This window comes from Anas acuta, chromosome 2 (genome assembly GCF_963932015.1).
Source record: "Anas acuta chromosome 2, bAnaAcu1.1, whole genome shotgun sequence".
Classification (NCBI taxonomy): Eukaryota; Metazoa; Chordata; class Aves; order Anseriformes; family Anatidae; genus Anas; species Anas acuta.
In genome coordinates, this window is record NC_088980.1 from 134,522,042 (window position 1) to 134,550,023 (window position 27,982).

Consider the following 27,982-nt stretch of genomic DNA (forward strand, 5'->3'; position numbering starts at 1 on the left):
TTTCATATTTGTGCACACCTCCTGCCTAAGACCGTCAAGGAGAGCCGTCCTGTCATCTGAAGGAGAAAACACCCGGGGATTTTTCACTTTGGCATGAACTTGGGTTTATTACATTTATGAAATTCCTAATACATCAGTGTTTGATGGGTTATTAACGTGGTTATTAACCCTTCAATTTTCTGTTCTTTATTTCAGTGGTCATCTTACGATGATGTGCATCCCACAGTCAGCATACAGGCCAGCGTGCTCAACCCGTGCTGGGGAAAGCTGCTGCAGCTTCATGTCAGTAAGGAGTTGTTCTGTGCCTACTACAAGTCGAGCTCAGGGAGATCTTACCTTGGTGCCGTGATTTATTTTCCTGCGCTGGATTTATCTTCGTAAGGATTAATGCTCAGTGAAGGGATAAGTAGGTCTCTTTGTTGGTAGCATATCTGTGTTTTAAATCATGTGGGAATGACAGATGGTGATGAAATAACAGAAGTGTGTGTGCGGAGAGCTTCCTCCTTAAATTGTCAGCTCAGAGCATGTTTTGTTGTGTGGCTAGCCGTGCTTAAAGCCCTTTATTGATTTTTTTTTTTGCACAGCCACAGTATCTGTGGACACACACTGTACACATGTCTGAGGCATTTCTAGCCCAACCAGCTATCCCCTTGTTTCCTTTCGGCTCTCCCACTGATCCGTATGTTTCCTAAAATAGCGAGCGCTATCTTTGTTTTGCTGCGATGAGTTACAAAGGAATTAGCAACATCAGCTTAGCAACCAAGTCATAAAAAATCAGGTCAGTTTAAAACGTGCTTGCGTTTCAACCGCAAGCCTCCCCCCAGTTGTAAGTTTCCATTATCTTTGACAGAGCTCTCCGTCTCTGCAGCATCCGAAGAAGAACCATGTGTGTGATTCTGCACTGGAATCCTTTTCAGCCATGGATGTTTGTTGCAAATTCCGAGCCCAGGGTTTCTCAGCATTACTCAGAATGGACCCAGGAGATAAAAGATAAAAGACACGGCCTGTGCTGCTTCCAGGCACTGTGTCGGTAATGAAGCCAATCGATACTTCACAATATCCTTAGCCAGCATGTTGAGAACTAATTTCAGCACATTAGATACACAAATATATGTGTACCTGTATGCATTTTGTAAATTATATACACAGCGTGTGATGCGTATGTGCTTTACCCAAGGAGGAACCGCCGGGATCCCAAGCACTTACTGACAGGTTCCCTTGCTCGCCTAGGACACGGGTGATGAATGCCAGTGCTCGGTGCCAGCCAAGCTCTGCTGAATGAGTAAATCCCGTGGGAGGTCTTGTCTGTTGTGCTAAGCATTTCATAGAAGCCAGGTGCAAGAGTCATCATTGCACACTGAGTCACTGCCACTGCAGATCTGGTATTACATTCGACTGAAGAGCTTTGTTTGGATCGCATTTTCAAACTGGTTATGCACAACAACAAATTAATGAGGTCTCAGTGTCTGTCAGATTAGTGCTAATGAAGCCTCTAGGCAAGAGACAGATCCTGCCACATGCCCTTCCCAGCTGGAAGAGTCTCCTTTCACAGTAAGGTATGGCTTCCCTGCATCCCAGCCTGGCTCCCCGGATGCCAGCAAGGTTTCCAGCCTTGTCCAGTCACCACGGCAGGAGACCTGTCGCCCCGGGTTTAGTGGCTAACCTGCTGTGCTGCTCTGGGCAGGCTACAGAACTGCCCAAGTTCCTCGTATGTAGGATGTGGTCAGGTAGTCAGGCATGCCACAGCAGTGATGCAAGAGCCTCGTTTGCTCTTAACCCTTTTTATTGTAGGCTGTCGAAGAACTTTTCCAAGAACTTCAGGAGATAAGGTGAAGGCAAACTTCTCCTGGATTATTCTTCCGGGTGGTGGTTGGGCTGGCGTGAGGGCTGAACCCTAGAGAGAGTTACACATCGGATTCAGTTCTTGTCCATGCACACCAACACGGCACTTCTGGCTGGGAGGGACAGGGACAGAGTGTGACAACGTGACAGTGCTGTTGCCCTCAGTGCCCAAGCCCCCGGTATTCCCGAGGCTCTACCCAAACAGCCGATGTGCTGACATCCACTCGTCTCCTTTGTGCCACTACTTCAAACTACACGCTACTTCTTGTACTTTAAAGATGCATCTTTCACTCCGACGTGGAGAAAAGGCCCAAGTATTAGCAATGTTTTTTTAATAAAAGCAATCCTGGCAGAAGCAGGGCCTGAGAGCGTCTTCCAGGGTTTTTGGAAAAACATCATGGCTGTGGTTGTGACAGAGAGAGGAATGTGTTGTGAGAAAACAGACAGTTCAAGAGAAGAGCTCGGTAAAAGACACTCGAATTGAAAGAACTCTTTTCCTGTGTGTCTGAATTTTTCTAAATATTATCATTGAAACGTCAGGGCTTGAATAATTAAAGTGGTGTAATGAGATGTAATTGCCAGAGCTGCAAGGACAGTAAACATAACTGCGCCATTATCAGGACAGGCTGAGCTTCCAATGGTGCAACAGGTCAAACAGCTGTAATCACACCACTGTACCTGGAACAGGCTAAGCGAAGGGCCACGTGCAGGCTGAACATGAACACACTGTACCTCTGCAACTATAATTAGAGCAAGGCTGAAGGTTTGTAGATCCCAGGCACAAAGCAGGGTGAGAAAGCTTAAAAAAAAAAAAAAAAGTAGTTGGAAGAAATAAGAGTTTAATATTCAAACTGAATGCAATCATTAATGAACTGCGTATCTGGGACTGTTGGTGAAAACAAATAAGATGCTGTTAGGGAATAAAAAATGCAAGGTTTTAAGTTTGGTCAAGAACAGTCAACTGACAAAGCACAGATTGAGGAGCAAATGGGTAGGGAGCAGCGCTGCAGAAATGCTCTCGAGGTTGCAAAGTGTTTCAAAAAAACCCAAACTTCATACTGAGACAAGGCTATAACACAGAACCTATAAAGTGCCTGAAGTGACTCTTCCAGTTTTCTTATATTGGCAAAACTTAGCTGGAGCTTCGAGAGTCTGGCTTGGGGCACCATGCTCAGGAGAGATAAAACAGTAATCAGGCTAGAGGGGAGAGCCACGAGTACAATGGGAGTTCTAGAAAAACACGACTTACCAGAGAAGACTGCAGCAATGAGGGTGCGTGCTTTAGTGAAGAGAAACCTGACAGAGATAGGAGCCTTCAGAAACAAAGATGTTAGAGATTAATATGACATTCCGTTTCAGCAGAAATACTTTGGTTAGCCATTAGGGGAAAAACTTTCTAAAAATAAGGATAGTGATGCCTTAAACTAGATTGCCTGGGGATTGTAAATCTTTTTCAGAACTGATCAGAGAAAATTTGGTCTGTAACAACAGAGATAAAATGAATCCATCTCTAGTGAGTGGGATGGGAGAGATGGCTTCTTGAGATCCCTTCTCATCTGTATTTTCAATGATCATTCAAAAGACAAGTGGTTTTTTGTTGTTGCTGTTGGGATTTTTTTATTTTATTTTTTTGTTATTGTTGGGTGGTTTTTTTTTTCAGACTTGCTTGTTTGTCCATGCTATTCACTTGCTTCTTCACTTTGGAAATGGAAATCAGATTGTTCAGTCCCAGTCGGCACCGATTTCAGGTTTTTCTTGTACTCCGTAGCAACACAGCATGACTCTGTTTAAATTGCAAAGTTGTCAAGGCCAAGTTAAAAACTGTGTTAGTTAAAATAATATATTTGAAGCCGCACTCATCCTGGTCAAAATACACATCGCTGGCTTTACATCAAAAGAGTTCATTAAAACAAGTCCTAAGTCGTGTGTCTCAGGTAATTCGTGTGGTCCCTTTGACACTTCAGAGAGACTTCTGCTTGGATGAAACCTGCGGTTTCAGTGGGACAAGCAAAGCAGAGTCAAGAATAAAGGCACTCGTATCCAGTCTACAAAGCCCTGTTCCAGCTCTGGCTTGCTGCAGGGAAAATAGGAGACTTGTTGCCATTTTCTGTCAACAACGTGGAGCTGCTCAGAGCCCATCTGAAACAGAGGATGTTGCAAAGGGATTTAAAGCCTGTCCGTGGACCCTTCGGTAAGGCAAACCCTGGCCAAGCTCAGCAGTTCAGGCCTCATCCTGCATCCACAGATGCCTTTGGTATTTTCCTTCACCCAGTGTTCCTGTGGCAGCAGAACCAAAGCCTTGAACAACTAATCCTGCTGCCTACGTCCCGGGAGGGTTAGACACCATTTGAATATCTTTCTGTCTCCGTGTAATTTTGCTTATTACTGAGAGCATTTTAGCTCGCCTTCAAATTATTTCAGCTTCAGTGCAGTGATCCTTGTTGCAACACGCTAAGGCTCTTGGCTCCAGAGCAAATGTCTTGTAAAAAGGATAAAGTGCTTTTACCTATTATGATTAATATTATTTTTCTGAGTGTGGAGGGCACTTTGGTTCCCCTTGCCCCAGGTTGCTACAGCAACACACATCTGTAAGGAGTCAGTCTTTTAATTGTGTCAATTAGGCTTACATAAGAGTACTTCAGCGATCTTCACGTTGTGGAAAGCAGAGTCTGAGGTCTGGCTGGAGATGAGCCTCGTGCTCCAAACACTAACAAAATGATTTTAAACTTCCTTCTGCTGTAATTGCCATGCTGTGTTAGTCATGGCTAGCAGGCAGCACCAGCGTCTCACCGAGCTGTGCAGGTTTGCTAATGTCCCAGATGGAAGGGTGCATAAGAGATGGCTTCTTAAACGCATCCCTGCAACAGAAGAAATGAAAAGCGATCATCTATTTCATTTGCAATACATTATTTTACAATCAAGAACAACTAAATTAGGGCACCAACCTGGCAACAATGCCAGATTAATGATTAATATTTTGCAGCTAAGTGGTGCCGAATTAATGACTGATATTTTACAGCTCTCCGCTGCTTTTCAAATAAAGCCAAGCCATGAAATACACACAGACGTTCACGTCAACAGTGGTGAAACTGCAGCAAACTTCTGACTGACACCTTTGACCGGAGCAATTCAAAAGCTGCAAGGCTGTATGGAAACTTTCCAGGCAACAGCAGTGCCTTTCTCATGTGAGAAAACTGTGCTGCCCTCCGCACAATAAAATTAAATGAAGAAGTTTGTGCTAACTAGCTGCTGATTTTATTAGCTCTACCCTCCCCAGGGCATTTCTGCAGCCCAGATCATTATGTGTGAATAACAAACACTTTCTGAAAACTTGTTCCAATTCAGAGGGTTGTCATTAAAACATTAGAACAAGACACTGACTTGCTGTTACATGACATTACACCACCACACTTGCCACATTCTGCTGCTGATTTGACTCATGGTAGGCGTTTGCTAGAGACCGGCCAGCCGAGTGCCATCCAATTGCTGTAATTGCTGCCTGAAACCTCCTGAAACAAAGAAAACGGTAACTTTAGAGTGAGACAACCACGTTAATTACCGCCTGTGATGGTCATATAATAACCTAACTGTCCAAACACGGCAGTGTGATCATCCAGACTCCATTCAACCAAAAGAAACGGGAAAGTTTCAAAAATCCACATGTCAGCTCTTCACAGATCGCCATCCTGTGTCGCAGTGGAAGTGCTGGAGTATTACTTCTGGGGTAAAGTGGCTGCCTCTTCATACAGTGCTTTTGGATTGTAGGAAAGTGTAAAAATGGTAGAAAAGTTTCTCCTTACTTAATTACTAACATGGTTACAGGGGGGACAACACAAAGTAACTCACAGTTGTGTGTGAATTCCCCGAATGGATGGATCTCAAAAAGTTTTTGTGTTAAGAGATTACAAAGTCCTACAGAGGATAAAAGACAGGAAAATGACCCCCTACATATGCCAAAATGCAAAGAGCGGCCACCTTTCATGACTTGCTGACTCCAGGATAGCACACAGTAACTTGCTGTAGCTCTGCACCAGGCTGCCCACCACTGAAGCCTTTGGTTAGGAGCTAGGCTGTGCAGCTGGGAGCTCAGCTCCAGGAGTTGAGAAGTGGAAAACACCGAAGTGCACGGCTTCCTTGTGTTAAAGAGGGGGTGGGGAAGAGGCAACGAGGGGGAAGGAGGCGACCAGAGAAGTTCCCTAGCTTAGCGTCTCCAGTTTGAGCCTTGTCCTGCACTGATCTGCCTCCCAGGACTGAAGCTTTGCCACGCTGATGCAGAAAGGATTACTTCCCCCTGGTTTTTAGTCGTCAGTCTTACACCCTAAAGCTCCTTTAAAGTTCTCAATAATTCTTCTGTTTCTGCAACCAGAGAATAACCATAAATCACCCTTCTCCATCAGCACTTTTTTTCCCCTCCTGTGCTCTCTGAGGGTGTTTTGTCATCGATCGTGCCTGCCCTGCGACTCTTTTCAGTGTTTTAGCTGCATTTAATTAGCACGGCCATTTACAGCGCTCAGAATTGGACTCTGGACTGTTTGTGGGTTTGAACACAGTTGCTTTTTAAGCGGTGCTTGAGAAATGCTTTTGGATCCATACCACCAGAAAAGAAAAAAAAATAGGGGGAGAAGTGAAAAGCAGGGCTAAAAGCTAGGTGAAAAGCTAGGAATTTCGTTCCTCCAGCAGTGCTGTAACCAGTTATTATGGCTGGCTGGTGAGGGGCACTTTTGGGGGAGAACATTTCTACCTCCCTCTGCAGATGTCAGCACTTAAATCCCCTGAAGTCCTCCCGCCAGTTTCTGCCCAGACGTGTCCCCTCTCCTCGGCCCCCTAGATGAGACGAATCGCTTTGGCCAAGCAGAGCTGGGAGGGATTTTGGCTGAGGAGTGAGAGCAGCACCTGTAACACAGCGGGATGCTAGCTGCTGAAGTGTCCCTACCTGTGACAGCTCTGCTTCGCAGCTTCCTCACGTGCCCGGGGCCAGGAGAGGGGAAAAAAAGACAAGGTTAAACATCAATTCTGGCACTCTCTTGCTAAGCTGAAGGCTGCCTGGCCTGAATAATGGGGACAGCCTCGTGCTTGCCATGAGGGGCTTTGGTGGAGGAAGGAGAGAGAAGAGGATAGGTGAGGCAGCGAGGGTGCTCGCCGTGCTGTATCACTGCCAGCAGATCTGTGGTGTTTTGCTCAGCTGCCCGGCAGCACGCTCAGCCCTGCAGGAGTTTGGAGCCTGGTTAAAGTTCCTGGACAGGTCAGGGGTTGGCCGTAATGAAGTGGGATCCCCTCAGGCCACTGGTTTTCTAAGCAACAGGAGGAGGAGGTTCCTGGCTTGCCTCTCGTGGAAGGGAAGTGCTGAGAGACGCCGCCAGCACGGCCTCTGCCAGAGTAACCAGGTTATTGATTATCCTCGGGAGGGTCAAGGCGTGGTACCCTTCCAAGTTGTTGATACAGACCCTACGTGGCAGGCAGCAATAGGAAAAAATGCCCCATTTGTGCCTTGTTTCGGCAAAATGCTGCTGGATGAACTCCCTCGTAACTCAGGGCCTAGCACGGGGTGCTCACCATGCCAAGTTCTACCCTCTCCCGTGCCCTGCCGCACAAAGGCAGCAAGCAGCAGCACGCCTGGGCAGGGAGCAGGAGGCAGAGGGGGAATGGCAGAGCAGGGAGTGGTCCGTGCCCAGGAACACCGAGATCTGCTGCTCTCATCCCCTCCGTCTCCGGTGGCAAAGTGGAAACAGGCCTGGGGACGTTTCCCTGCTGGGACGGGTCTCATAGCACCCTGGGTTCCTGCTAACTTAGATATTTGTTATATATAGCTGTTAATAGCTGTTGAAATTACTTGGTCGAGGAACCACAAAGCATCAGCTACTCTTAGATGTGACCATCACAGGCAGTACACACGTTGGCACAGGAACGGAGTGACAGGACTTCAGAATTCAACCTACCAGCCTCGTGCCCTGGTTATTCAGTAGTGCTCCCTCCTGCAAGTTCCTAGAAAGGAAAAAAAAAAAAAAAAAAAAAAAAACAACAAAAAAACAACAGGGAAATGTAGAGATCTCAGTGGAGCATGATAAGCTCCTGGAACAAGCTGTTCTCCCCTCCTGTTGCTTCTTCGCTGAAATTGCCTTAGAACACTCTCACCTTGCCACATCTCCTGTGTCGCTTTTTCCCAGCCTTCCCAGGGACACATCCTAGTGATGCAATTTCCCATTATTCACCTTCCCTCTCTCCAGGTGCTGGTCCAGTCTGCAGGGGTCCAAGCAAAAAGACATAAACAAGAGCAACATTGACAACAAATGCATCTGCTTCCAACACAGCCGAGCATTTAGCTCTATCTTGACCCTGGCAAAACCACGTTTGCTTTGTAGATTCCATTGAAACCCTCATTATATTTGCGACTGACTTCAGCTGCGTGCCAAAGACCAGTTTGCACACCCCCAGCTTCCTCTCTTTCTCTCATCTCCCTCCCAACAGCTTCACAAGAATTGCAAACAAGAAGAGGCGGGCAACCTGTTGAAAGAACACAAAGACCTTGTCCTTGCTCGCCACAGCAACAGCACCGGTACCTGCCCGTCAAGAACCTGTGGCTTTTCGGTTTGCATGTTTCTTGCTAACAGTGTTTATCCAGGTAGCACAGATGGGGCGTATCATTTGGCAAGCCTGCCTGTGAGCTTTTTACAACAAAGATGATAACAGGTGCAAGATAAGGGATACGCACAAAACCAGAGTTCATTACAAATACATTTGCATCCAGAGCAGCAGCAGCAGCAGCAGGACTTGGCTCGACTTTATCTTAAAAGCATACACTTGGTGAATTCCATTCAAATGCTCACGTTATTTGCATCTGATATCACCCCGGGCAACAACATGGAACCAAGCTGTGTTTGTGTGGGCCTGCGCTGCTGCGCAAGGGCAGACAGATAAGTCATCTCTTCTCATGACAGAACTCGGCTTTTAGGGTGGCTCTGGAAAAGCTAGAGCCAAATCTCCACAGAGAGCGCACCGTCCCCACAGAGAGCTGGATTTTCAAAGGATAACTAGCTAAGTAGGTAACTAGCAATGCCTCCTCAATTCTTCAAATCTTACTCTGATGTCAAAGTGGAAGCTGGGCAGTTGTGTGCTAAGCTCTTGAAAATTTGGCACCGAGTTCTGCTTCTGCCTGTTTGTGTGTTCAGAGAACGCAGTGCAGCTGTGGAAAGGCTTTTGGTCAGAGGATCAGTCACCTACAACCAGTAGAGAGACTGAGGTTAATCGGGGTGATCTGAGTGCTGAAGCTGTGTCCTTATTCTGAATTTCTCTCTACAAAAGTCCTGTTTTACTCCACTGGCTAAAAGGAGATAAGAGACTATCCTTACAAAAGATAGGTATCAAAAGGTATCATGCAACAGCAGTTGCATAACCCAAATACCCACTGTTTCACGCACAAGTTTGCAGTCTGAATCAGAAATAATTGGAAGCTGGCAATATCTAGCCTGTGCTTGATGGCATAGCTAAGGTGCATTGACAGATCTACCCATGGGAGTAAAACTGAACCTCACGTGAAACTGCAGAAGGCTTGAGAATGTCAGATGAGCAGCAATTCCTCTGAGTGCAGTGGAGGGCAAAGTTGTTGGTGAATATGAAAAAAAAAGAGCCATTTGCTTTCCCCCTGTAGGACAGTCAGTTCAGTCCTGCAGCACACAGCCAGGGAAGCACACAGTGGTCCTCACATTTCATAGTTCTGAGACCTTTGTTGTCCCTTGTACAGCATCTTTTACAATCTTCTTTTGTGCTTGAAGCTAGGGAGTGAAATGGTAACAAGAAATAAACAAAGGTTTATGAGCACATTTATCTACAGACAAAACCACAAGAATTAAACATACAGCAGCAACAAAGATGAAAACTGCAACATCCTTTTGGAACTTTCTATCTACTTTGCAATTAAGGACTTAGAGGTTTAAACCACGTAAAATGGGAAAACTTTGTTTGAAAATGTCCCACTGCTTGTTACCACATGTGTGAGCGCATTATTCTGTGGCCAGGAGTGGAACGACTGCAGTTAGTCATGTCTTGTTAGTCATGTTTTGTTAGTGCACTCCTTTAAAGAAAGGTTTTTGGTTGAATATTTTTAGGAGTCCAGGTAAAAATAACTGCATGTGCCTGTTCATTGTGGCATGCAACTGGACAGGAAATACTGTTGCTACTCCACAAAGATTTTTCCTTAACTCTCATACTGGAATGAATCCAGGAATATTCAGAGGAGGAAAATGAGAGAAAGAAAATATGTCCTTGCTCATGCAAGTGCAGAGAATATACCTGTCAGATCCCTTTTCTTATTTCTTCTCTCATCACTACCTCTTAGGGGTGCTGGTGTTGGTATCCCATTTTCCAGTGAATAGCTGAGCCTCCAGCCTGCAGGATATGCTGAGGTGGGTCTCTTTCTTTCCCATTCTCTTCTGTATGATCACTTTTTAGGTACAAGAACTTGAATAAATGTAGGCCTCCTGTATTTCAGACTCTGTTTGGCTATCATGAGAAAACCGAGGTTCTCTCTTTATCATTTATATGGTAACAAATAATATCTGGATGTTTTTAACAAGGGTTGGATATAACTGATCAGTATTTTCTGACTCTTTTTTTTTTTTTTTTTTTTTTTTTTTTCCCTCCAGAAACTCAATAATACAGCAACAACTGACATATTTCTTCCTAAAGCAGTCATTGCTGTCACTAGCATTTCTGCCCAAGGATTTCAGAGTTTTATCTGAGGAATATGCTGGACAAAATAATTTATAAGTACACATCAGAAAGAACATTATCTTTCTGCTTCTGCGAGAAGTATTGAAAAAAGCCACAAAATGAGTTATTTAACACAATTCTATCATTAAAAAAATCATAGAAGCTCCTTATTAAGCTTAAATTTTAATTTAAATCATTCTTTTCACTACACTGGCAAAACAAAAGTCTAACTGGCTAGAACCAAAACAGACTTGAAGAAGCTTTTCAATAACTATACATGATATGTGAAATATTTGTTTAAAGGAAAAAAGAAAGTGTAATTTAATGAGAACAGTAAAGGTACAGAATGGCAAGAAACAAATGCAGTGAACTGAGAAAGAGGTCAGGATTATTGTTTTTTATAAGATACCTGGTTAATTCTTTTCTTACTAAGGGTTTAAATCAGATTAACACCATTTTGGTTCATTCAGAGATTAACAAAAGTTAATATTTTATAAGATTTATTTATAATACCCTTGGGGTTTAGAGTATGTTTATGTAACCCTTCTGCCAGGAATTGGCAGCAGCTGAAAGAGCTGGATTCATTTATCTAGGGGTTCTCTCTGAAAACTTAAACAACAGCAGTTTCAGCCTCCACCCAGAAATCTACCAAAGCTAAATGACCTCCTTTGGGTGCCCTGACAAACAATAAATCCTGCTCAAGGCATAGCAAGGGTTTAAAGCAAGGTCCAGAGTTTCAAGACAAAGAGAACCTCAGAGCTGAGGGAAAGAAGTGAGGGAAAGGGACGAAGAAAGACTCAGGGCAAACCCACAGGAGCCACTAATCGAGAAACCAAATAATGCTGGAGTGATGTTCCCAGCCTTCCTCTCCTCCTCTGCCCTTTGTTGTCTTGTCATCACACAAAATAAAGGCTTGCTCTCACTTCCAAACAGATGTCTTGTAACTCGAATGTCACTGCCCACTCAAAACCTCCCCCATATTTACTGTGTGGCTTCAATAATTTTCAGCTAAGCAAATGAACGTGGATATTACTGCCCCGGATCAGGGAGATCCTACTCACTTTCCAGCTCACAGTCTCCTGATCGTGCCAATTCCCTGTGCTGGCATGTATCCTCACCTGACCACGTAGTGAACTGATTCAGAACACCAAACTGCTAGAAAACTTCCTCAAGAAAATAGCAAGCAGTGAATTTTTTGGTGTTTTAACCCCCTGAATCAGCTCCCTGTAGTATTAAATGAAGGCCAAAGCTGGCACTGGGGAGGAGGATGGCAAGGCTGGGGATGGAAAACTGCCCCGTTGCTATTTCTACTAATAACTACCCACAGGTTGGGCTGGCAAGGTTTTAAGATGAAATAACTCTTAAGCGTGTTGGTACTTTTGTTAATTTGTTAGCTTATCCTCAGGGAGGCCAAACTTTGAAGGCCAAACATGACTGTGACTACAGGACTAAAACGACCGTGTTGTGATGTGAGTTAGCTCTGCAGAGGGACCATATCCAGCACAAGCAGTGTCCCCCAGCCTGCACCTGGAAGCTTTTAAGGTGTTTTTTGGCGATGCCAGCCCTATCCCAGTGTGTCAGGGCTCCCTTGTCCCCGTGTTCATGTGCCACCGCCGTGTTGTGCTGTGCCGGCTCCCTTGCCCGAACATGTCCTGGGGACAAATATTGCTGTGCCCAGCCCGTCAGAGCTTGGGACTGCTCCAACGGGGTATTTTTATCATTCAGACTCCTCAGATTCGTAGGGTTTAAACACGTGAGTGCCGGGTTTTCCGGATTTTTTTTTTTTTTTTTTTTTGAGGGGAATTCAGCTCAAAGCGGTGCCAGCGGCGCCCGCCCCGGGAGCCGGGGTAAACTGAGGCCAGGGCGGCGCCGAGGAAGCCATTTGCAGGACAACAAAAGGCTGCAGGGCCAAAAACCCTGGACCGAAATAAGGCATTCTTGGGTGCCATCTACCGGTACTTTCTCCTTTCACCACTTTTACACCGGGGCCGCCTGCGACCCTTCAGCACTTCACGGAGCCGCGCTCCCCCTGGGGCTACCTCAGGGTCCTGTCCCAGCGCCTCTAAGCTAAGAGGGCGCGGGACCCTCACTGAGGGAATCGTTTGGGGAAAAAAAAAATCAACCCAACCCCCGAGCCCTGTTGGAGAAGCTGCCATTTTACAGAGTGCTCGCCCCGGTTGCGGGGTGAGGAAGGGGCCGTCCCCCTCCTGCTGCGCGGGCAGAGGTGAGCGACAGGAGGGGCGGGGCGGCAAAATGGCGGCTGCTGCCATGGCGGTGGCGGGGCTGAGGCAGGCACCGAGCCACCGCCTGGTCAGGGCGGCGGGGGCCCTGGGCGGGCAGCCGTGGCTGAGGGAAGGGAGGGCGGCTGTGGCGGCGGGTTGGAGCCGGCCGGAGCCCGGGGGAGAGGTGCAGTACTGCGCCGAGCTGCTGCGGTGAGTGCTTGGAGGAGGGGGGGAGGTCGGGCTCCGCCGCCCGCCCTGCCCGCCTCAGGGGTGGGGAGAGCCGGGGAGCCGGCCCCGAGCCCTGAGGGGGACCCGGCCCCGGGATGGGGATGAGGAAATCCTAAGCTGAGTCGGCCCCTTTCGTTGTGGGGCCGCCTTTCTGGAGGACGTGCGAGGTCCTGAGGTGCCCCGCGGAGCGCCCGGGCCCTGCTCCTCTTGTGGTGTTTTTCCCCTTCGGTCATATCGGGGCCGCAAATAAAAGCCCGCGGTGGATAAATATTGGGACTGCAAGGCTCATTTAGTCTGTAAACAGTGTTATTATTGTTATTTTTTTCTTCCTTCTTTCACAGCTGCTTTTCTTCCTGAAGCATTGAGCATTTCCATTTCGTTGTTTGAGATTACGGAGTGAAAGATCATCAACACGGGCGTTTAAAAATAAGCAGGAAAGGTTTCAGGTCTGGGTTGCTGGGAAGTGGTCAGACTTTCCAAGGACTCCTTGGAAGAATGAGCAGAGGAAATCCCCCAGCTGGACAGACCTGAAGTAGCTGCCCTGACCTTAAAGTATTTCTGGTCAAAAACCAGAATATTGGGCCTTTGGTCAAAGCCCAAGGGGCAGGAGCACAGCCTGGCGGCTTTCAGGTCAGGGACGCTTCCACTTGGCTTCTGGAGCTGCAAGCGATGTGCAACACCCTCTGCTTGCTTCCTAGTCCCTGAGAGTTCAAAGGTAGAGTTAGAGAAAGAAACCCACCTGCTGTGTAAAGGCTCCTGGTTTCTATTTGCATACTGTAGTTGTTGATGAAAGCAGAGAAGGCTTCCAAGTGTGTATGGAAGGAGTGGAACAGGATGGTCATCTCCCAAGTGACAGCTGTAAAAGACACAAAGTCACTCGTGGTCAGCAGTAATGGTTGAAGTGGGACAGCTAATGGAGAGAAATGTGACGACCTTACATTTTCAGTGAAGCAGCAAGCTGCAGACCTCTTCAGGTGCCTCAGTGTGCACAGCCAGGCTGTGGTTTAGTTCATAAAATTAGAGATTGTGGCTGTGTTTTTGTGGTTACTCTGCCCAGGGTTTACCAGTTACTCAGGAGATCAAAGGCTGAGTGTACAAGCCATATATACAGTTGAAATATTTTCAGTAACAAACAACTGTGAACAGAATAGTTAGGTCCCAAGTCACCGAAGCTAAGCTGGTTAGCATTTTCTGTTGTTCTTATTAAACATTTTTGTTGTTTTAATGTTATATTAAAACATAAAAAAATGCTTATAAAAATACACGAGCATTTACAGAAGCAAAATGAAAAGTGGTTATGCTTTTGGCATCATTTAATTGAAGCTGCAGTTCAAATAGGTCTTTTAAAACTCACTTTAAGCTGTTTGATTCAAAATATTTTTCTGTAGTAGATATGTTTTCCCAATTCTTGCTGTTGATGATGTCTGCTCTGGAAGACAAACTTAAAACCTGATGATGTTGCTCAGTTTTACAATGTGGAAGAATTTCTGAAGACTCTAAACTTTTAATTACACTGAAAGACCAGTAACGGTCATAATAAAATTTTCCTACTGTGGGTTAATATGTAAGCTTATATTTCTTTTAGAGGGAAACTATGAAACACTAAATAGCAGGCTACCTGAAGTTCCCTCCTTTCTTTATTCCTTACCCTAACACACACAGAGAGTTGGATTGCAACATGATCTGCACCACTATGAACTTTGTTTTGCATGCTGAGGCTTCGCTGAAGGTTCCAGAAAATTTGCTTTTCTTCTGTTATATCCAAGGGGGCACTGTCAACATAAAATTCACACTTTACTGTGTTTTCTTTTTTTTTTTTTTAACTTTTTTTTCTGGTACCTGCAATCTTTAAGCTTAGGGTAATTGGAAGAAGATTACCGGAGGGAAGACAAACACCTCCCTTGTGCTGCTGTTTGCTTTTTGAAATGTATTTTCAGGAGGTAGTGGTGTTTCTGTGTTGTGTGAACAACCCAGGCAAGCAGCATCCCTGGGACTTGGAAAAAGTGGCTGTAAACCTTGCAGCTCTGCCCAGGTTGGGCAATACTGGGTATTTTTACAGTCTGTTTAGAAAAAAAAAAAAAGCTGGATTTTGAGCTGATTCAGACTCTCTTCTTTTCAGAAGGAGTCTGAACTGGGGGAGGTTTGATGCATCTGTTGTTTATTATGAATGTGGCCTTTAAAGCCTGCTAAAATCCACAAATGCTGTTTTCACGTTGATGCTTGTGGCTTTGCATCAGGAAAACAAGTTTCACGAGTATTAAGAAAACTTCTAAGCATTTGCTAGCTATCAAGCTGCTGTGTGTTGTAGGGGTAAGAAACCAGTACATTTCATTTCCTTTTTGTTTGCTAAAAGTAGCAACCCTGATTTTAACCTCTAGTTTTAGTTTTGTTTTTTTTTTTAAACCTCTGGTTTTATTTATTTTTTATGTTTTTATTTTTTTTCTGTTTTAAGCCGACATTAAAAGAAACAGGAGGACATTTAAGAACGGCAGACTTGTTGAAAATGAGTAAATGTTTAACTTGACACCTACTTCTCCATTCTGGAGGCATTGCTGCTTTTCTTCTAATGAAGAATTGAGTTGCAGGTTTATCAGAAGGTACACAAACACTGTTCAAAACAAGCAGTTTGCTTTTGGTCATTACAGTTATGAATGATTTTGCGATTTATAATCGTCCTCTACGTGCCCTGATTGTTTTTAATTTAATGGCACACCCAAGTGGTCAAATGAAAGCATATCACTTTGGATTGGCAGTGAGTTACCTGCTGTGAAGCTGCCACTGCAGCACAGAGTTTTTATGCTTTTAGCAAACAAAAACTTGGTGGTTAAGCAGGTATGTTCGTGCCAGGCCCCCCAGCACAAGCTTTTAAAGAAATTTGACTGCATGTTTAGAGCAGAAGCCTGGAGGTCAGACAATCTGGATTCCATTTGCAGTTCTGCCACGGGTTTGTTCCATGCCTTCAGCCAAATACCTTGAGATCTGGATCTGAGAGGTGTGTTGAGCGTTCAGCTTGCATCCCCCCCCTCTCTCAGAGCTTGCCTGATTTTAAAATAAGCTTAAAAGCTACTACTTCTGCAGAGTCAGAGTGTTGAACTGTAACTTTCCTTCTCTTTTAGGAATTCTGTACTAAGCAACAGCTTGCCTGATTTACATGGTGCTATAAATAATGGGTGTATTTTCTTTCCTTTTTATAGAAAGCGTGACTACGAAGGGTTTCTGTGCTCTCTGCTGTTGCCTGCGGAATCGCGAACCTCTGCTTTTGCTTTAAGAGCCTTCAATGTGGAACTGGCTCAGGCAGGTATTAAAATACACTTGTGATCTCTGGAAATGTGAAGGAACAGTTTCAGGACCCTAAATTACACTAGTAGCTGGCATTTTGCTGAGATTTAGCTCTTCATACTAGAAAGGGCAATGAATAAAGAAGCCAATACACATTTCTGGTTTGGAATGGCCCTTGGGGAGCAGCCAGCTTCCCCCAATTTCTTCTGCTCATGTATGTAGCTTTTCTGACTCGTTGATGCCTTCATTTTTGAAATGAAGTGTTAACAAACAGGCTGATCCTTGCGACTATGATGTAACTGCACCTGTGTCCTGGCTTGAAATGCAGTGGTTGGGTCAGGGAAGTGTAACTAGCCCCTGTGTTAAAAGGTCAGTCAAAAACCTGAATGATGTAACCCGTCCCAGGTCTTTCCTGGCAGGAGTTAAGTAAGGGGAATGCTTCCAGGAGGGAAGTTTGGAATTGGAGAGCTGTGGGAGGGGAGTGGCTGCACCCTCCCACTTCTGCAGGGCGGCCAGAAACTGCTGGGGCAACCACAACCGTTGGCAACCTTTGCCAGGAAGGAGCAGTCCCAGAGATGTGCTGACCCAGCAACCCCTCTGTGGGCTGTGCTCCTGGCAGCCCTCGCAGGGCTTTGCTCCCTCACCGCTCTTATCTCTGCTTCTTCTCCCAAGAGAAGAAAACCAAGGTGGGAGTTGTCCAGAAATTCATTTCCACGGGTTTCAAAGTCGGCTTGTGGTGAAGGTTTCATTTTTATTTACTCTCTGCAGTGTTCATACAGTTTACTAGGACTAAACGTAAATTCTGAGCCCTTCCCCTAGTGAGTTTGACCGTCCTGTGTCTGTCTTTCCAGTATGGACAGACCCAAGTGCCTTAAGGAGGCTGTGAATTTCACTCCAGGTATATCCTTTCCAGATCAAGGACTCCATAACTCAGAAGACCACCGGTCTGATGCGAATGCAGTTCTGGAGGAAAGCTGTGGAAGATATATACTGCGATAACCCACCCCATCAGCCAGTTGCTGTAGCACTGTGGAGGGTAAAATACATCTTTATTGTCCCAAAATTCACTTGAGCAGATTATTGCTCTGAGAAATAATTCTATTGCTTTGTGTCTGCTGCATTGCATTGCTGACAGCTTTATTTTATGTCAGACAGGTAATGTAAAGGGTGTGTATGTCTGTCTGTGATGTTGTAAGGTACCTACGAACAGAGCTGGAAGAGGAGAATATTTAGGTGGGACCTACCTGGAGACTTCTGTGAACTGACTGCTTTTTTTCTGCTGTTTAGGAGAAGGGCAAAGGAAATTGTGGTAGACTGAAAGCTGATAGCAAGTGAAATGTATAAGTAAACTTCCCTGAGCTAATTCTAGTCCTGCCTGAGGAGATAAGTTTAAAAAAAGGCAGGAAACTCAGCACAGAGGTTGATCTAGCAAATAGTGTATGAGGAGAAGCCAAAGCTTTTCCCCTCGATGCTGATTCAGCATCACAGAATAATTTAATTTTTAGGGGCCTCTGGCTGTCAGCTAGTCCAACTTCCCACTCAGAGCAGGTCAGAATTCAGTTGGTAGCTATCAGGTGTTCAGGGTCATGCTGAGTTTAACTTCTAAACATATGCAAGTTCTGTAAGGCCTCTGTAAGATCAGAACTTGTGTTCAAAGTAGGGATCTCTGAGCTCCTGGACTGGAAAAGCTGAATTTTGTCTAATGCGGGGTTAGAACAACACAGTTCTTGTGGGGTTGGAGCGTTTAACTTGTTGCCATCTTGGCTTCACATCCGTGCTCTGCTGCACCTCTGAGAGCACAAAAATGAGTCCTTTCCAAATCTTTAAATGAGTTTTAGCAGTGCCGAAACTGCGGCCTGTCCCTGATTGTTCCTCCTTCAAATGTGAAATAAAAATAAGCGAGCCTTTGTTCCTGTCTACCTGCACTCAGGTTAAAATTGGATTTAAACAAGGTGCTGTTTGTTTAACTAAGAGAAAAGCCAGGTAAAGCCAAGAAGTAAAATAAAGGAAAAACACCTGTTATAGGCACTTTCAGGAAGACCAGAGCTATTCATAAGCATCTCCAGCTCATACAAAATCTGTGCTGTAACAAAATGTTTGTACGGCTAGGATGAAGACTGGCAAATGTTGTGAGCCGTTTTGCAAAGTTACAGGACTTAGAGTATCACCCTGGCTGGATCTTTAACACAAACATTAAAATGCAGGATTGGTAGTTCTGCATGTCAGTCATCTCTGTGCCTTTTTTTAATTCTGTCTCCGTTCCAGCCTATGGCAAACTGCCTGGGAACAAGACGGTTTTCTCCCCAAATGCCTTCATCTCCTTTCCAAGGAGGAACTTGCTTATGTGCAGCTTACTTTTGTTTCTGAAGATGTCCTCTTATTTAATTGTCTGAGTAGTTTAGGTACAAGTCAGTTTTGGGTATGATTGTATATATGTTTTCCATCACTTTTAATTTCAGGCTGCTTGTGTGTCTATCAGTGAGGGCAGAAATGTTCATTAGCTGAAGCTCAACTTAGAAAAAACATCCTTCAGATATAAATCATCCAGATAGCGAGATACAAATTGCAGCCCTTTGCAGCAGCTCTGACAGTCATAGTCCTTTCTCACAAAGCAGAAAATTGATTTTGAAGTGGAAGAAAGAAATGGCCCATCTGTCTGGTAAGAATTGACCTTACGTGTGATTTCTCTGAAGGCAGACCAACAAGAGGCAATCCAAACAGAATTGGTTGCGAAATAACTTCTGAATTATTTCTCAACAGCTTATTTTTAGGAGCTTTGTTACCTCTGACCACTGCAGAACCCTGTAACAAGCAAACAGCACAGCCTGCCCTGGTGACTTCTGCGCTCGAGAAAATCCTCTCATATTTCTAAATCATATTTCTGTATTTCAGCAAATGCCCAAGAATGACCTGTTTAAAGGGTGCAGCTTCACAAATCTCTGTGAATATCACTGTATTTCCTAGAAAGTAATGTTGGGAAATAGGTTGGCTGAACTCTTTAAGTGTTGCAGAGCTGTTAATAGAACTAGCATGCCTTTGGCACGGCGTTTTTTATGTATCCTGTGTTCTCACTGTTGACTTTGTATGAAGACAGCTTTGATTTTCCAGGAAAAAAATGCTAATTCATCACATTAAAAGTTTTTTTTTTTAAAAAAAAAAAGCTCTGTATATTCCAGAATACTTATATTTGGATTCTGAGAGTTTTATGCCAGTAAAATGTATAAATAGGCTATAAAAATATTTCTAGAATTATTAATAGCTCAACTCTCAGCGACTTTCATATAATCCTAGATAGCGATTATATATTTTTTTTCCTGCTTCTATGTCCATTTTGAACATAAGAAGAGCCTAATTCTTCATTTCTGTTGCAGTTATTGAAAACTTGAAAAATGAGGGTGTGTTTGGATGACAGTGGTTCAGAATAGATATAATGTGCAAATTGAGCAGAACTCAGTTTGGTTCTTTAACTCTTGACCTTCTGTGACCGATTTATTTGCAAAATCGTATCTAAGGTGAATGAGTAAGAAGCAAAACTGAGTTGCAGATGTAACTTAATTTGTCATTTTTTTTTGTCCCTGGAACTTTCTCAAAGCAGAATTTGTTGAATCAGCACTAAGATCTAAAATAAATAAATAAATAAAATCTAAAAAATATCTTTCAACCTTCAGAATGCAGTACTACCATCGTTTTATATACATAAACATGAATGTTTTATTTGATATTTTTCAGGCTGTCAAGAGGCATAACTTAACTAAAATGTGGTTCACGAAGATCATTGATGAAAGAGTAAGTATTTAGCACTCAAAGTCTGATTCTGTTTTCAGTCACATTAGAATTTCTCCCCTTAATTTTATGAGTTTGTATGTAAAAACGAGAGCTTAAGTAATTAATCTTTTCCAGACAATGGTATTTCTCCTGATAATGGTACTTTCTAATTTCCTTTTAATTCTTCTTTAGTGCTCTTACTTATAATTTCTGCCCGTTCTGGCCAAAAAGGCTAATAGGATCCATGTAAAATTTTAATAATGTAGCTTGTGAGTCTACACCTTTCTTGCTCTCTGCTCTGATAACCAGTGTATCTGTGCCCATGATTTCTATTGTTGGCCTCTGTTTGTGATTTACAGTGGTTTCCCCCACTGTAAATCCATTGTGACTTATGCTGGGATACCTTTCTGTGTGTGAGGGAAGTCCTACCAGATGAGATTAAACAGTAAGATCTTCTTATTCACCTGTTAAGAACTTTGGAAAACTGCATTTTATTAGAAAAGGAAACGAAGATATAAAAGAAGCAAGCCTCATTCATAGTCTGTTTTTGTGCCGTTCCAATCCTGCCCCGTTCATTGGCACCTTTTTATTCTTTCTCACCTCTCTTATTACCATGTAATTTTGCCCCTAAATAGGCTTTCTCTTATGATGAGTCTTGGAAATAACACCTCAAAATTGGAATGACCGCTTTGAACCTTTCTGCCACACTTTGCTGCCTATTCCTCTTGTGGCTGTGGAGTTTTTGCTGAACACTGCTGTAAATCAGAACATTAAAATAGCAGCAACACTCTGCGAGTCATTGACTGAAAGGCTTCAGAGCTTTTAAATCTCAAAACTGGTGTATTTTAACCACAGTAGCTACTAGGACAGGAAGACTGTTGGAGGGTTTTATATTTTTGGGCTGTTTGCATACAGCTTTGAAACTCGTGTATTTGATGGATTGCTTTTTGTGTGTGTGTGCATATTCTAAAGAAAGAACATATTCCTGTTTATCTAAATTTCTCTCTGCTTCAGTTTCTAATAAGGTATTAAAATGGGCACCTCTGTATCACTTTGTTTTGGCTGTATCTTTTTTTTTTCTGGAAAAAAAAAATTATAATTTCTCCAGTACCTGGACTTGGCTGAAGCTGCATGTAGTTTATGGTAGAGTAGCTACAGGTTTTAATGCCTGTTTCTACCTGAGTGTATATTCCGTTTATCTCTTAATTTTGTCCTTTGTTTCTAATAGCAGATTAGTCTAATGTGAGTACAATAATGAACTTGCAGAAATAGCAGTTATATGTACTTCTTACTGAAGGTTTGCGTTCAAATTGCAGGAGAAGAATTTGGATGACAGAGCATACAGGAACATCCAGGAGCTTGAGACGTATGCTGAGAACACGCAGAGCGCTCTCCTGTACCTCACTTTGGAAATGCTGGGTAGGTGCAGACCCTTTTTAGGTCTTGTTGATGACTTATTAGTGCCGGTATGATATTTATTGATGTTTCAAGGCAAACAAACAAACACTTTTTTTCCACCAAGGTTTAATTTCAGTAGAATTTGTCAATTCAGGCACCATCTTAATGTTCAGCCGTAAACCCGGAATCTTAACTGCCCCTCTCCTAAAACTGTGCACTTTCCTTAGCAGCTGTTTAATGGAAAGTTCGTTGAAAATGTAGTTTCATACATTGTTCTTTCTCTTAACAATGTCTTCTATTTTCTTGTCCCTGTTATGGAGTGTGGTAAGTTCAGCTCTCTCCTGCATTTTCTGATTGTCCCACATGGCAGAACACAAAGTGCTGTAGTTACTCCGCAGCTACTGTTCTGTATTGCTGTGATCTGTACTGGCTGTCTTGGAACAGTTGACTTCCAAACCTGTAAGATTCCCTTGGGAATGTTGTAAATTCGGGTCTGAATCCTCGCAGCTTCCTAAATGTAGATTAAATATCAGTGCTTAGGCTGAGCGTGAGTCATTAACTCTTATTCTTCGAGACTTTTTTTTCTTTTCATCCCTAGTTTATGCAAAGCCTGAGTTGCCCAGTCAGTAAGTTAAACCTATTGATTCCTCCAAGCCTGTCTGCTTTCTGCTGCCATTGCCAAAATAAATCCATGTAATTCTCCTACGTCCTCACGAACGTAGGCAGTTCTATCATGGATCAGTATGCTCGTTAGCTGAATAGTTAAATAGCGCTGTAATACACATCAGGAAGACCCCTGAGAAGGCCTGGCAGTGTGTTTCTAAACATTATTTCTGCACTTTCAGGTGTGAGGGACATCCACGCCGACCACGCAGCCAGTCACATTGGGAAAGCGCACGGCATAGTTACCTGTTTAAGAGCAACTCCCTACCACAGCGCAAGACGAAAGGTCGTTCTTCCCATGGACATTTGTATGTTGGTAAGAGAAAGGAGCTCCCTGGATCTGAACAATAAAATGTTTCAAATAATTGTCTCAACGCTAGATAGGTCATACTTAGTTAGCACAGAGATTTCGTGCCAAAAAAAGGGACAACAAAACTGGGGTCTTCTCCCAGGCACCAGGTGGTAAGACGAAATGGCCTCAAGTTGTGCTAGGGAAGGGTAAGGTTGGATATTAGGAGAAATTTCTCCACCGAAAGGATTGTGAGGCATTGGAACAGGCTGCCCAGGGAAGTGGTTGAGTCACCGTCCCTGGAGGTCTTCAAGAAACGCGTGGATGTAGAACTTTGTAGCATGGTTTTAGTATGAGGTTAAAGGTTGGACTCGATGATCCTAGAGGTCTTTTCCAACCTGTATGAAACAGAATGCCTTTCTTAATCTGTTCTTACAACAGTTTCTGCTGTGGCCCTGTAATACCTACTTGTCATGGTTTTATATCTTCTGGGGGGAGAGAGGAGTGACCTTCATGAAACTCCAGGGTGATTTTGTTCCTCCCTCCCTCTCTTTTTTTTAAAAACTTGTGTTAAATCCAGTAGTATTTTAGCTTTAAGTAGCCTGCAAAAGGCACAGACACTGAAGTAGGTTGGGTTTATGGGGTTGCAGAAAGGAGCTGCTCCCCGCTTTCAGCCCTTCTGGGACTGGGTGGTACGGGAGGCCTTCCAAGTTCTTTGGTTTTCAGCCAGAGCCTGAAAATTCACAGTCATCCTTGCTGGGGAGGGTGTTTTACAGTGAGACTGCGTAGCTAAAGATCAGGAGACTGGCAGACAGCTTGTGTCCCTTCTGTACAGGCTGAGCATCCTGCAAGCATTTCAGCTGCTGGCAAGTACTGCGGAGTTACACTTGAAGCTGTACCTCCTGTGGAGCCTACCTGCCTGCCTTTGTGCAGTTTTCATGTCTGAACATTGCAGAGTTCATGCAGAAAAAAACAGTACCAACTGTTCTTTTTGTTCTCTTGATTTTATTTTCTAAGTGACCAAAAAAAAAAAAAGAGGGTGGTGGTGGTGCAGGGAGGAGGCAGCAGCAAAACACACTTAGGCCCTTTCAGCAGTATGCCTGCAGTTTGGTTGCTGGGCTGGGCTTTTGAGGTTTCTTATCTTTTGTGAAGCTAAAATGGAGACTTTGATATGTGTTGAAGGGTTTTTACTTTTTGATTTTCCTTCCTGTGTCTAGCATGGCGTTTCACAAGAGGATTTTATAAGAGGCAAGCAAGAGAAAAATGTGAGAGATGTCATTTATGACATTGCCAGCCAGGCCCATATTCACCTAGAACATGTGAGTTTCCTTTTTTTTTTTTTTTTTCTTTCCAATAAACATAATTGATGCTAACCTTTTACAGAACATTGTGATTGTGTTGTTAGAAGATTTAGAGCTGCATCAAAGGGCTGGAGATTGTTCAGCCTAGAGAAGAGAAGGCCCTGGGCAGACCTTACAGCAGCCTGCCAGGGCCTAAAGGGGGCTACAAGACAGCTGGGGAGGGACTCTGTGTCAGGGGGTGTAGGGATAGGTCAACGGGGAGTGGCTTTAAACTGAAAGAGGGGAGAGTTAGATTAGATATTAGAAAGAAATTCTTCACCCAGAGGGTGGTGAGGCCCTGGCACAGGCTGCCCAGAGAAGCTGTGGATGCCCCATCCCTGGAGGTGCTCAAGGCCAGGCTGGATGGGGCTTTGGGCAGCCTGGGCTGGTGGGAGGTGTCCCTGCCCATGGCAGGGGGCTGGGACTGGGTGGGCTTTAAGGTCCCTTCCAACCCAAACTGTTCTGTGATTGTGTGATACTTTATTTCAGATATTTTAAGCTTTTAGTTACTTTGAGAGATGTTCAAATTTAAGGAAAAAAAGAAACACAAAACATTTAAATATTTTACAGCTACTTCTGTGTGAATACGATATTTATCCGTCTGTACAGATGTAGAGGAGACAGTTTTCTCACTGCCAGGTCCAGTTGCATGCATATAAATACTGCCTCAAAGCCTTACTGCTGGGAGAGAAACTTCCAGCAGACTTCTATAAGTGCAAGAATACGCCAGCATGGGATCAGCACCGCAGGAGGCACTGGTGAAGTACCATCTGCACAGCGCAGTGGGATGGCTGCCAGGAAAGCAGGGCGCGTTGGCTTTAACTGCTGCTTAGTGTGTGGGGAGGGAGGATTCGTTCCCCAACTTGGCCAGCTGTGCTGAAATAATTATAGTATTTTCCTCAGTCCAAGGAGGAGAGCCCTTCGTTCCCATTTTTCTGAAGGTAAAATGGGGCATCCCTCGTTTGTTCCATGAGTTGTAAGCTAGTTGAGGTTTTTTGTTGTTGTTGTTCAAATGCAGTTAGTTGAGTAATTCTTTTTGTCACAGATACACGGCCTCAGTCATTACTTTTAATACAGACTATTTATAATTAGGTGCATTCCTGGTCATGTTGTTTCACCTGCTGTCTCTGGTTTTGTTGGCACATGCCCAAGGAAACTGTTTATCCCATTTGAGAAGCAGAAAACAGAGGAAGAAAATGCAAGGTCACAGCTGCCCGCTATCTTTGATATTTAAGCTGAAACCTTTTGATTTCAGCTCTACCTGCAGTGCATGCTGTAAAAAACTTGTTGAATCGGGTTGTGATTGTGGTTACAGAAACACTGAGCACCTGGCCTGAAATGCCTCGTATCAGTGGTGGGAGGCAAGGAAAATAAGCAATGTGTAGCTGCTGTCCAGCTGCTTAAAACTTGTTTGCTGGTATTGAGTGGAGATTTGGGGACAGAGATAATCCAGTTCTTTAAGGCAGTTCTTTAACTAAGGCAGAACCTGAGTTCTTTTCCTGCCCTGCCCAAATGCACACTGGGAGGTTCCTATGGAAATATGCGATGTGATTGTGTAATTGAAGACTATAAAGAAATGTATGAACAGAAAGAAAACAGATTAGGGCAATAATTAGCGTTTTATTCAATTGAGTATTGGTCTTGGCACCCTCTCCCCATCCTTTTTTAATAATCTTAATAAAAAAAATTCCTCGCTGAATACTCGCCCCATTCTCCATCAGCATCAGTGAGGAATAATGGGCGGTGGGGAGTCTCTAGAGGGTTCAAACTACTTGAGACTGGCATTAAGAGGCTGTAGTAGTAGGGTATTAGCCTCATTAATGATCAGATGGTCTTTGTTAATGCAAAGATAAAGATACTTTCTCCCCTAATGGACGAAATAGGCATTTGCAGGCAATGTTTTCTGGAGATTTCAACACTTGGGGTGAAAGTAATGGGCTAGTGCCTTGAAATGCATCTATTCTGTGGCATTCCAACCATCTGCCTTGGTTGGAATTATGGGGGGTAGTGAAGCTTAAACCTGCAGAGGGCTTAACCAGGTCAGAATTTGGCACTTGTTTTGGAGGATGAAGATAAGTTATCATCCATCTTTCTTAATCAAAAGAAACAATCTCAAGTTACTAAAAAAAAAAAAAAAAAAAAAGTCCCAGGGCTATTAGATAAAGCATATTGTAGGAATACGGTGCTTAATCTTGGGAGAGAAGTTTCTGAAGCGTGGTCAGCTCTTCCTGAGACTGCTGCCAATGACCAGCAGAGGGCAAAATAAGATAATGAAGATTGCAGCTTTCTTTAGGACTTTGGTGTTTTATTAGAATAAAAGCATATAACAGAAGTGCTGTGTCGGTCCCACAGTGAACCCTTTGAAATGTACTAGCTGGCTTTATTCGTTCCCCCTTTTTCTCTTAAGCAGTGTCTCCCACATTCCTCTAGGATGGTCTCCTGTGCTTTTTATGATAAAAGATAAATGCAAAAAGCATTTATCATAATTTATTGCAGCTATGCTATATCAGTTTAGCAGGGAAGATAACATGCTTTCTAAATGACAATCATACAAACCCGTTCTGAATTAAGAAGACCAAGCAAGATTACTTTCTTTTTTTTTCATCTCACAATTAGTAAGCTAGAATGTAAGATCAAGGAGCATAGTTTTCCATTTATATATATGCACGTTATTTCATCTCAAAGTTTTAAAATAATTTGCCCTCTGAAAAGATTCAGTATTTTTCCTTCCTAAAGTTTCAGCCATGATTTCTCTAGAAGAAATCTAGAAAATTAACAAATTCACACGTACTCATCAGTGTTTGTGAAGGGCTTTTTTGTTTGTTTTAGCAAAAGAAAGGGCAAAACTAGAAGGGACTCACTATTTATAAATAAACACTACGGAAGGTTTGCTTCAGTTCTGTTAGAGGTAGCTGAGTCGTACGTGTGTTTAAACTGTAGATCTGATTCAACTGTGGTTTAGGCTGTTTACACACAGACACTGAGGACCTGAGGCACAGACTGAATACTTTCAGAGTGCCATGAATATGAATGAAGCATAATTGAAGTTCTGGGACCGATGGTAAGGCTGGACCAAAAAGGTCCAGAACAAAAGACTCAGAGAAAGGCATTTCTTGTCTTCTCTCAGTTCTGTCCCTTGGGATGCAAAGAATTACTTGGTGGGGGAAAAAATCGCTCTGCCACATCTATTAAATCAGATGCAACTTGGAACTTTGTAGGAGCGAGGGATGCTAATTTACATTGTTTTATTCTTTATTACGTAAACTGTAAGGTTGTCAAAAGATGAAAGAGTTGTAGCAGGCGTCTCCCAGCATTACATACGTCGTGTAATTACTTTTGCATAGGGTGAGGGATGTGAGGGATGGTGCTGGTTTGCACGTAGTGAAAAATTACAGCTTCAGTATGTCAAAGTAAGCAGGGACAAAGCTCATTCTGTTGGCTCTAAATCCATACGGAGTAATTGCTGTTTAATCTGAAACGTTAAACTCTCCTGATGAGTTGTTTCTGTTTTTTTTTTCCCTCACCTTACCCCATTTACTTTCAGGCTAGATCTTTCAGGAAGAAAGTCCCTGCGAAAGCATATCCTGCTTTTTACTGTACGGTGGGTGTGATATCGTGCGCTGGTGAAATGACAGCCTTGGTTTTGTGCTAGTGTGTTTGTGAAGAAGAGTGCGCCACGTTAAACATTGCTAACTAATGCTTCACATGGCTGTGGGAGAATGTGAATCCTAAACCTTCTGAAAGTCGTAATGTTCCCTTCTGTGGAACCTTGTAGCTTTGATCAATGCTTCAATCTTTCTTTGTCTACGTAATTTCTCCAAAGGTGTCTGTGTATTCATAGCCTGTCTAATGCAAGGGGCCAAATCCTTGTCTATATTTATCACTGCTCGCTGGTCTACTAGAAATTAGTGCTTCTCTTCTCAAAATTTGCTTTCTCTGCATCCTTTGAATGCGATGGTTACACTGCCACTTGCTAAAACAGGCAAACTGTCAAGCCTTTTTGCAGTTCCTTCTCGGGTTCATGTAGCACTTTTTAAATTTAATGCCCAATTGTTTGTGTGCACCATATGGACTAAGCTTTTTTTTTTTTTTCTTTTCTAGGTTGCTTTAGATGCTTATTTATATAATATACGGAAGGTGGACTTCAATATCTTTCATCCGAGCTTACAAAAGAGGAGTACATTATTACCGTTGTATTTATATATTAGATCTTGGAAAAAAACATATTAAAATTTTCTTAATATGAAATT

General features: G+C 43.5%; 1 protein-coding gene and 1 long non-coding RNA gene across 15 annotated transcripts; one reads left to right on the plus strand and one right to left on the minus strand.

Moving 5' to 3' along the window:
- Positions 1 to 68: 68 nt before the first annotated feature.
- LOC137851311 (uncharacterized) lies at positions 69 to 14,491 on the minus strand. Of its 4 annotated transcripts, none has more exons than XR_011093115.1 (8): positions 14,353 to 14,491; positions 13,738 to 13,854; positions 9,372 to 9,611; positions 7,975 to 8,079; positions 7,779 to 7,824; positions 5,224 to 5,351; positions 3,092 to 4,700; positions 69 to 2,641 (listed from the first exon to the last, which is right to left on the minus strand). It is a non-coding gene; the product is annotated as an uncharacterized lncRNA (long non-coding RNA). The 4 variants fall into 4 exon arrangements; XR_011093117.1 differs by having other exon boundaries at positions 70 to 1,894; XR_011093116.1 differs by having other exon boundaries at positions 70 to 1,894; positions 2,521 to 4,700.
- Positions 12,375 to 27,980, plus strand: NDUFAF6 (NADH:ubiquinone oxidoreductase complex assembly factor 6). Of its 11 annotated transcripts, none has more exons than XM_068672296.1 (9): positions 12,375 to 12,503; positions 16,193 to 16,296; positions 17,191 to 17,313; positions 20,007 to 20,063; positions 21,359 to 21,461; positions 22,286 to 22,419; positions 23,610 to 23,711; positions 27,277 to 27,333; positions 27,834 to 27,980. In XM_068672296.1, exons 2-9 carry the CDS (start codon positions 16,276 to 16,278, stop codon positions 27,960 to 27,962), a joined length of 726 nt encoding a protein of 241 aa, XP_068528397.1. In that variant the 5' UTR covers positions 12,375 to 12,503; positions 16,193 to 16,275; the 3' UTR covers positions 27,963 to 27,980. The 11 variants fall into 11 exon arrangements, with proteins under 11 accessions (XP_068528397.1, XP_068528395.1, XP_068528401.1 ...); XM_068672294.1 differs by lacking the exon at positions 12,375 to 12,503 and adding an exon at positions 12,538 to 12,772; XM_068672300.1 differs by lacking the exon at positions 12,375 to 12,503 and adding an exon at positions 12,642 to 12,772 and having other exon boundaries at positions 16,193 to 16,292.
- Positions 27,981 to 27,982: the final 2 nt, after the last annotated feature.

What these genes read in the sequence shown, in the direction of transcription:
- NDUFAF6 (XM_068672289.1), top strand. Translation starts at nt 12,802, where the DNA reads ATGGCGGCTGCTGCCATGGCGGTGGCGGGGCTGAGGCAGGCACCGAGC. An exon ending in TACTGCGCCGAGCTGCTGCG is followed by an intron (nt 12,981 to 16,192) that starts GTGAGTGCTTGG and finishes TCCTTTTTATAG; the next exon opens with AAAGCGTGACTACGAAGGGT. An exon ending in TCAATGTGGAACTGGCTCAG is followed by an intron (nt 16,293 to 17,190) that starts GCAGGTATTAAA and finishes TATCCTTTCCAG; the next exon opens with ATCAAGGACTCCATAACTCA.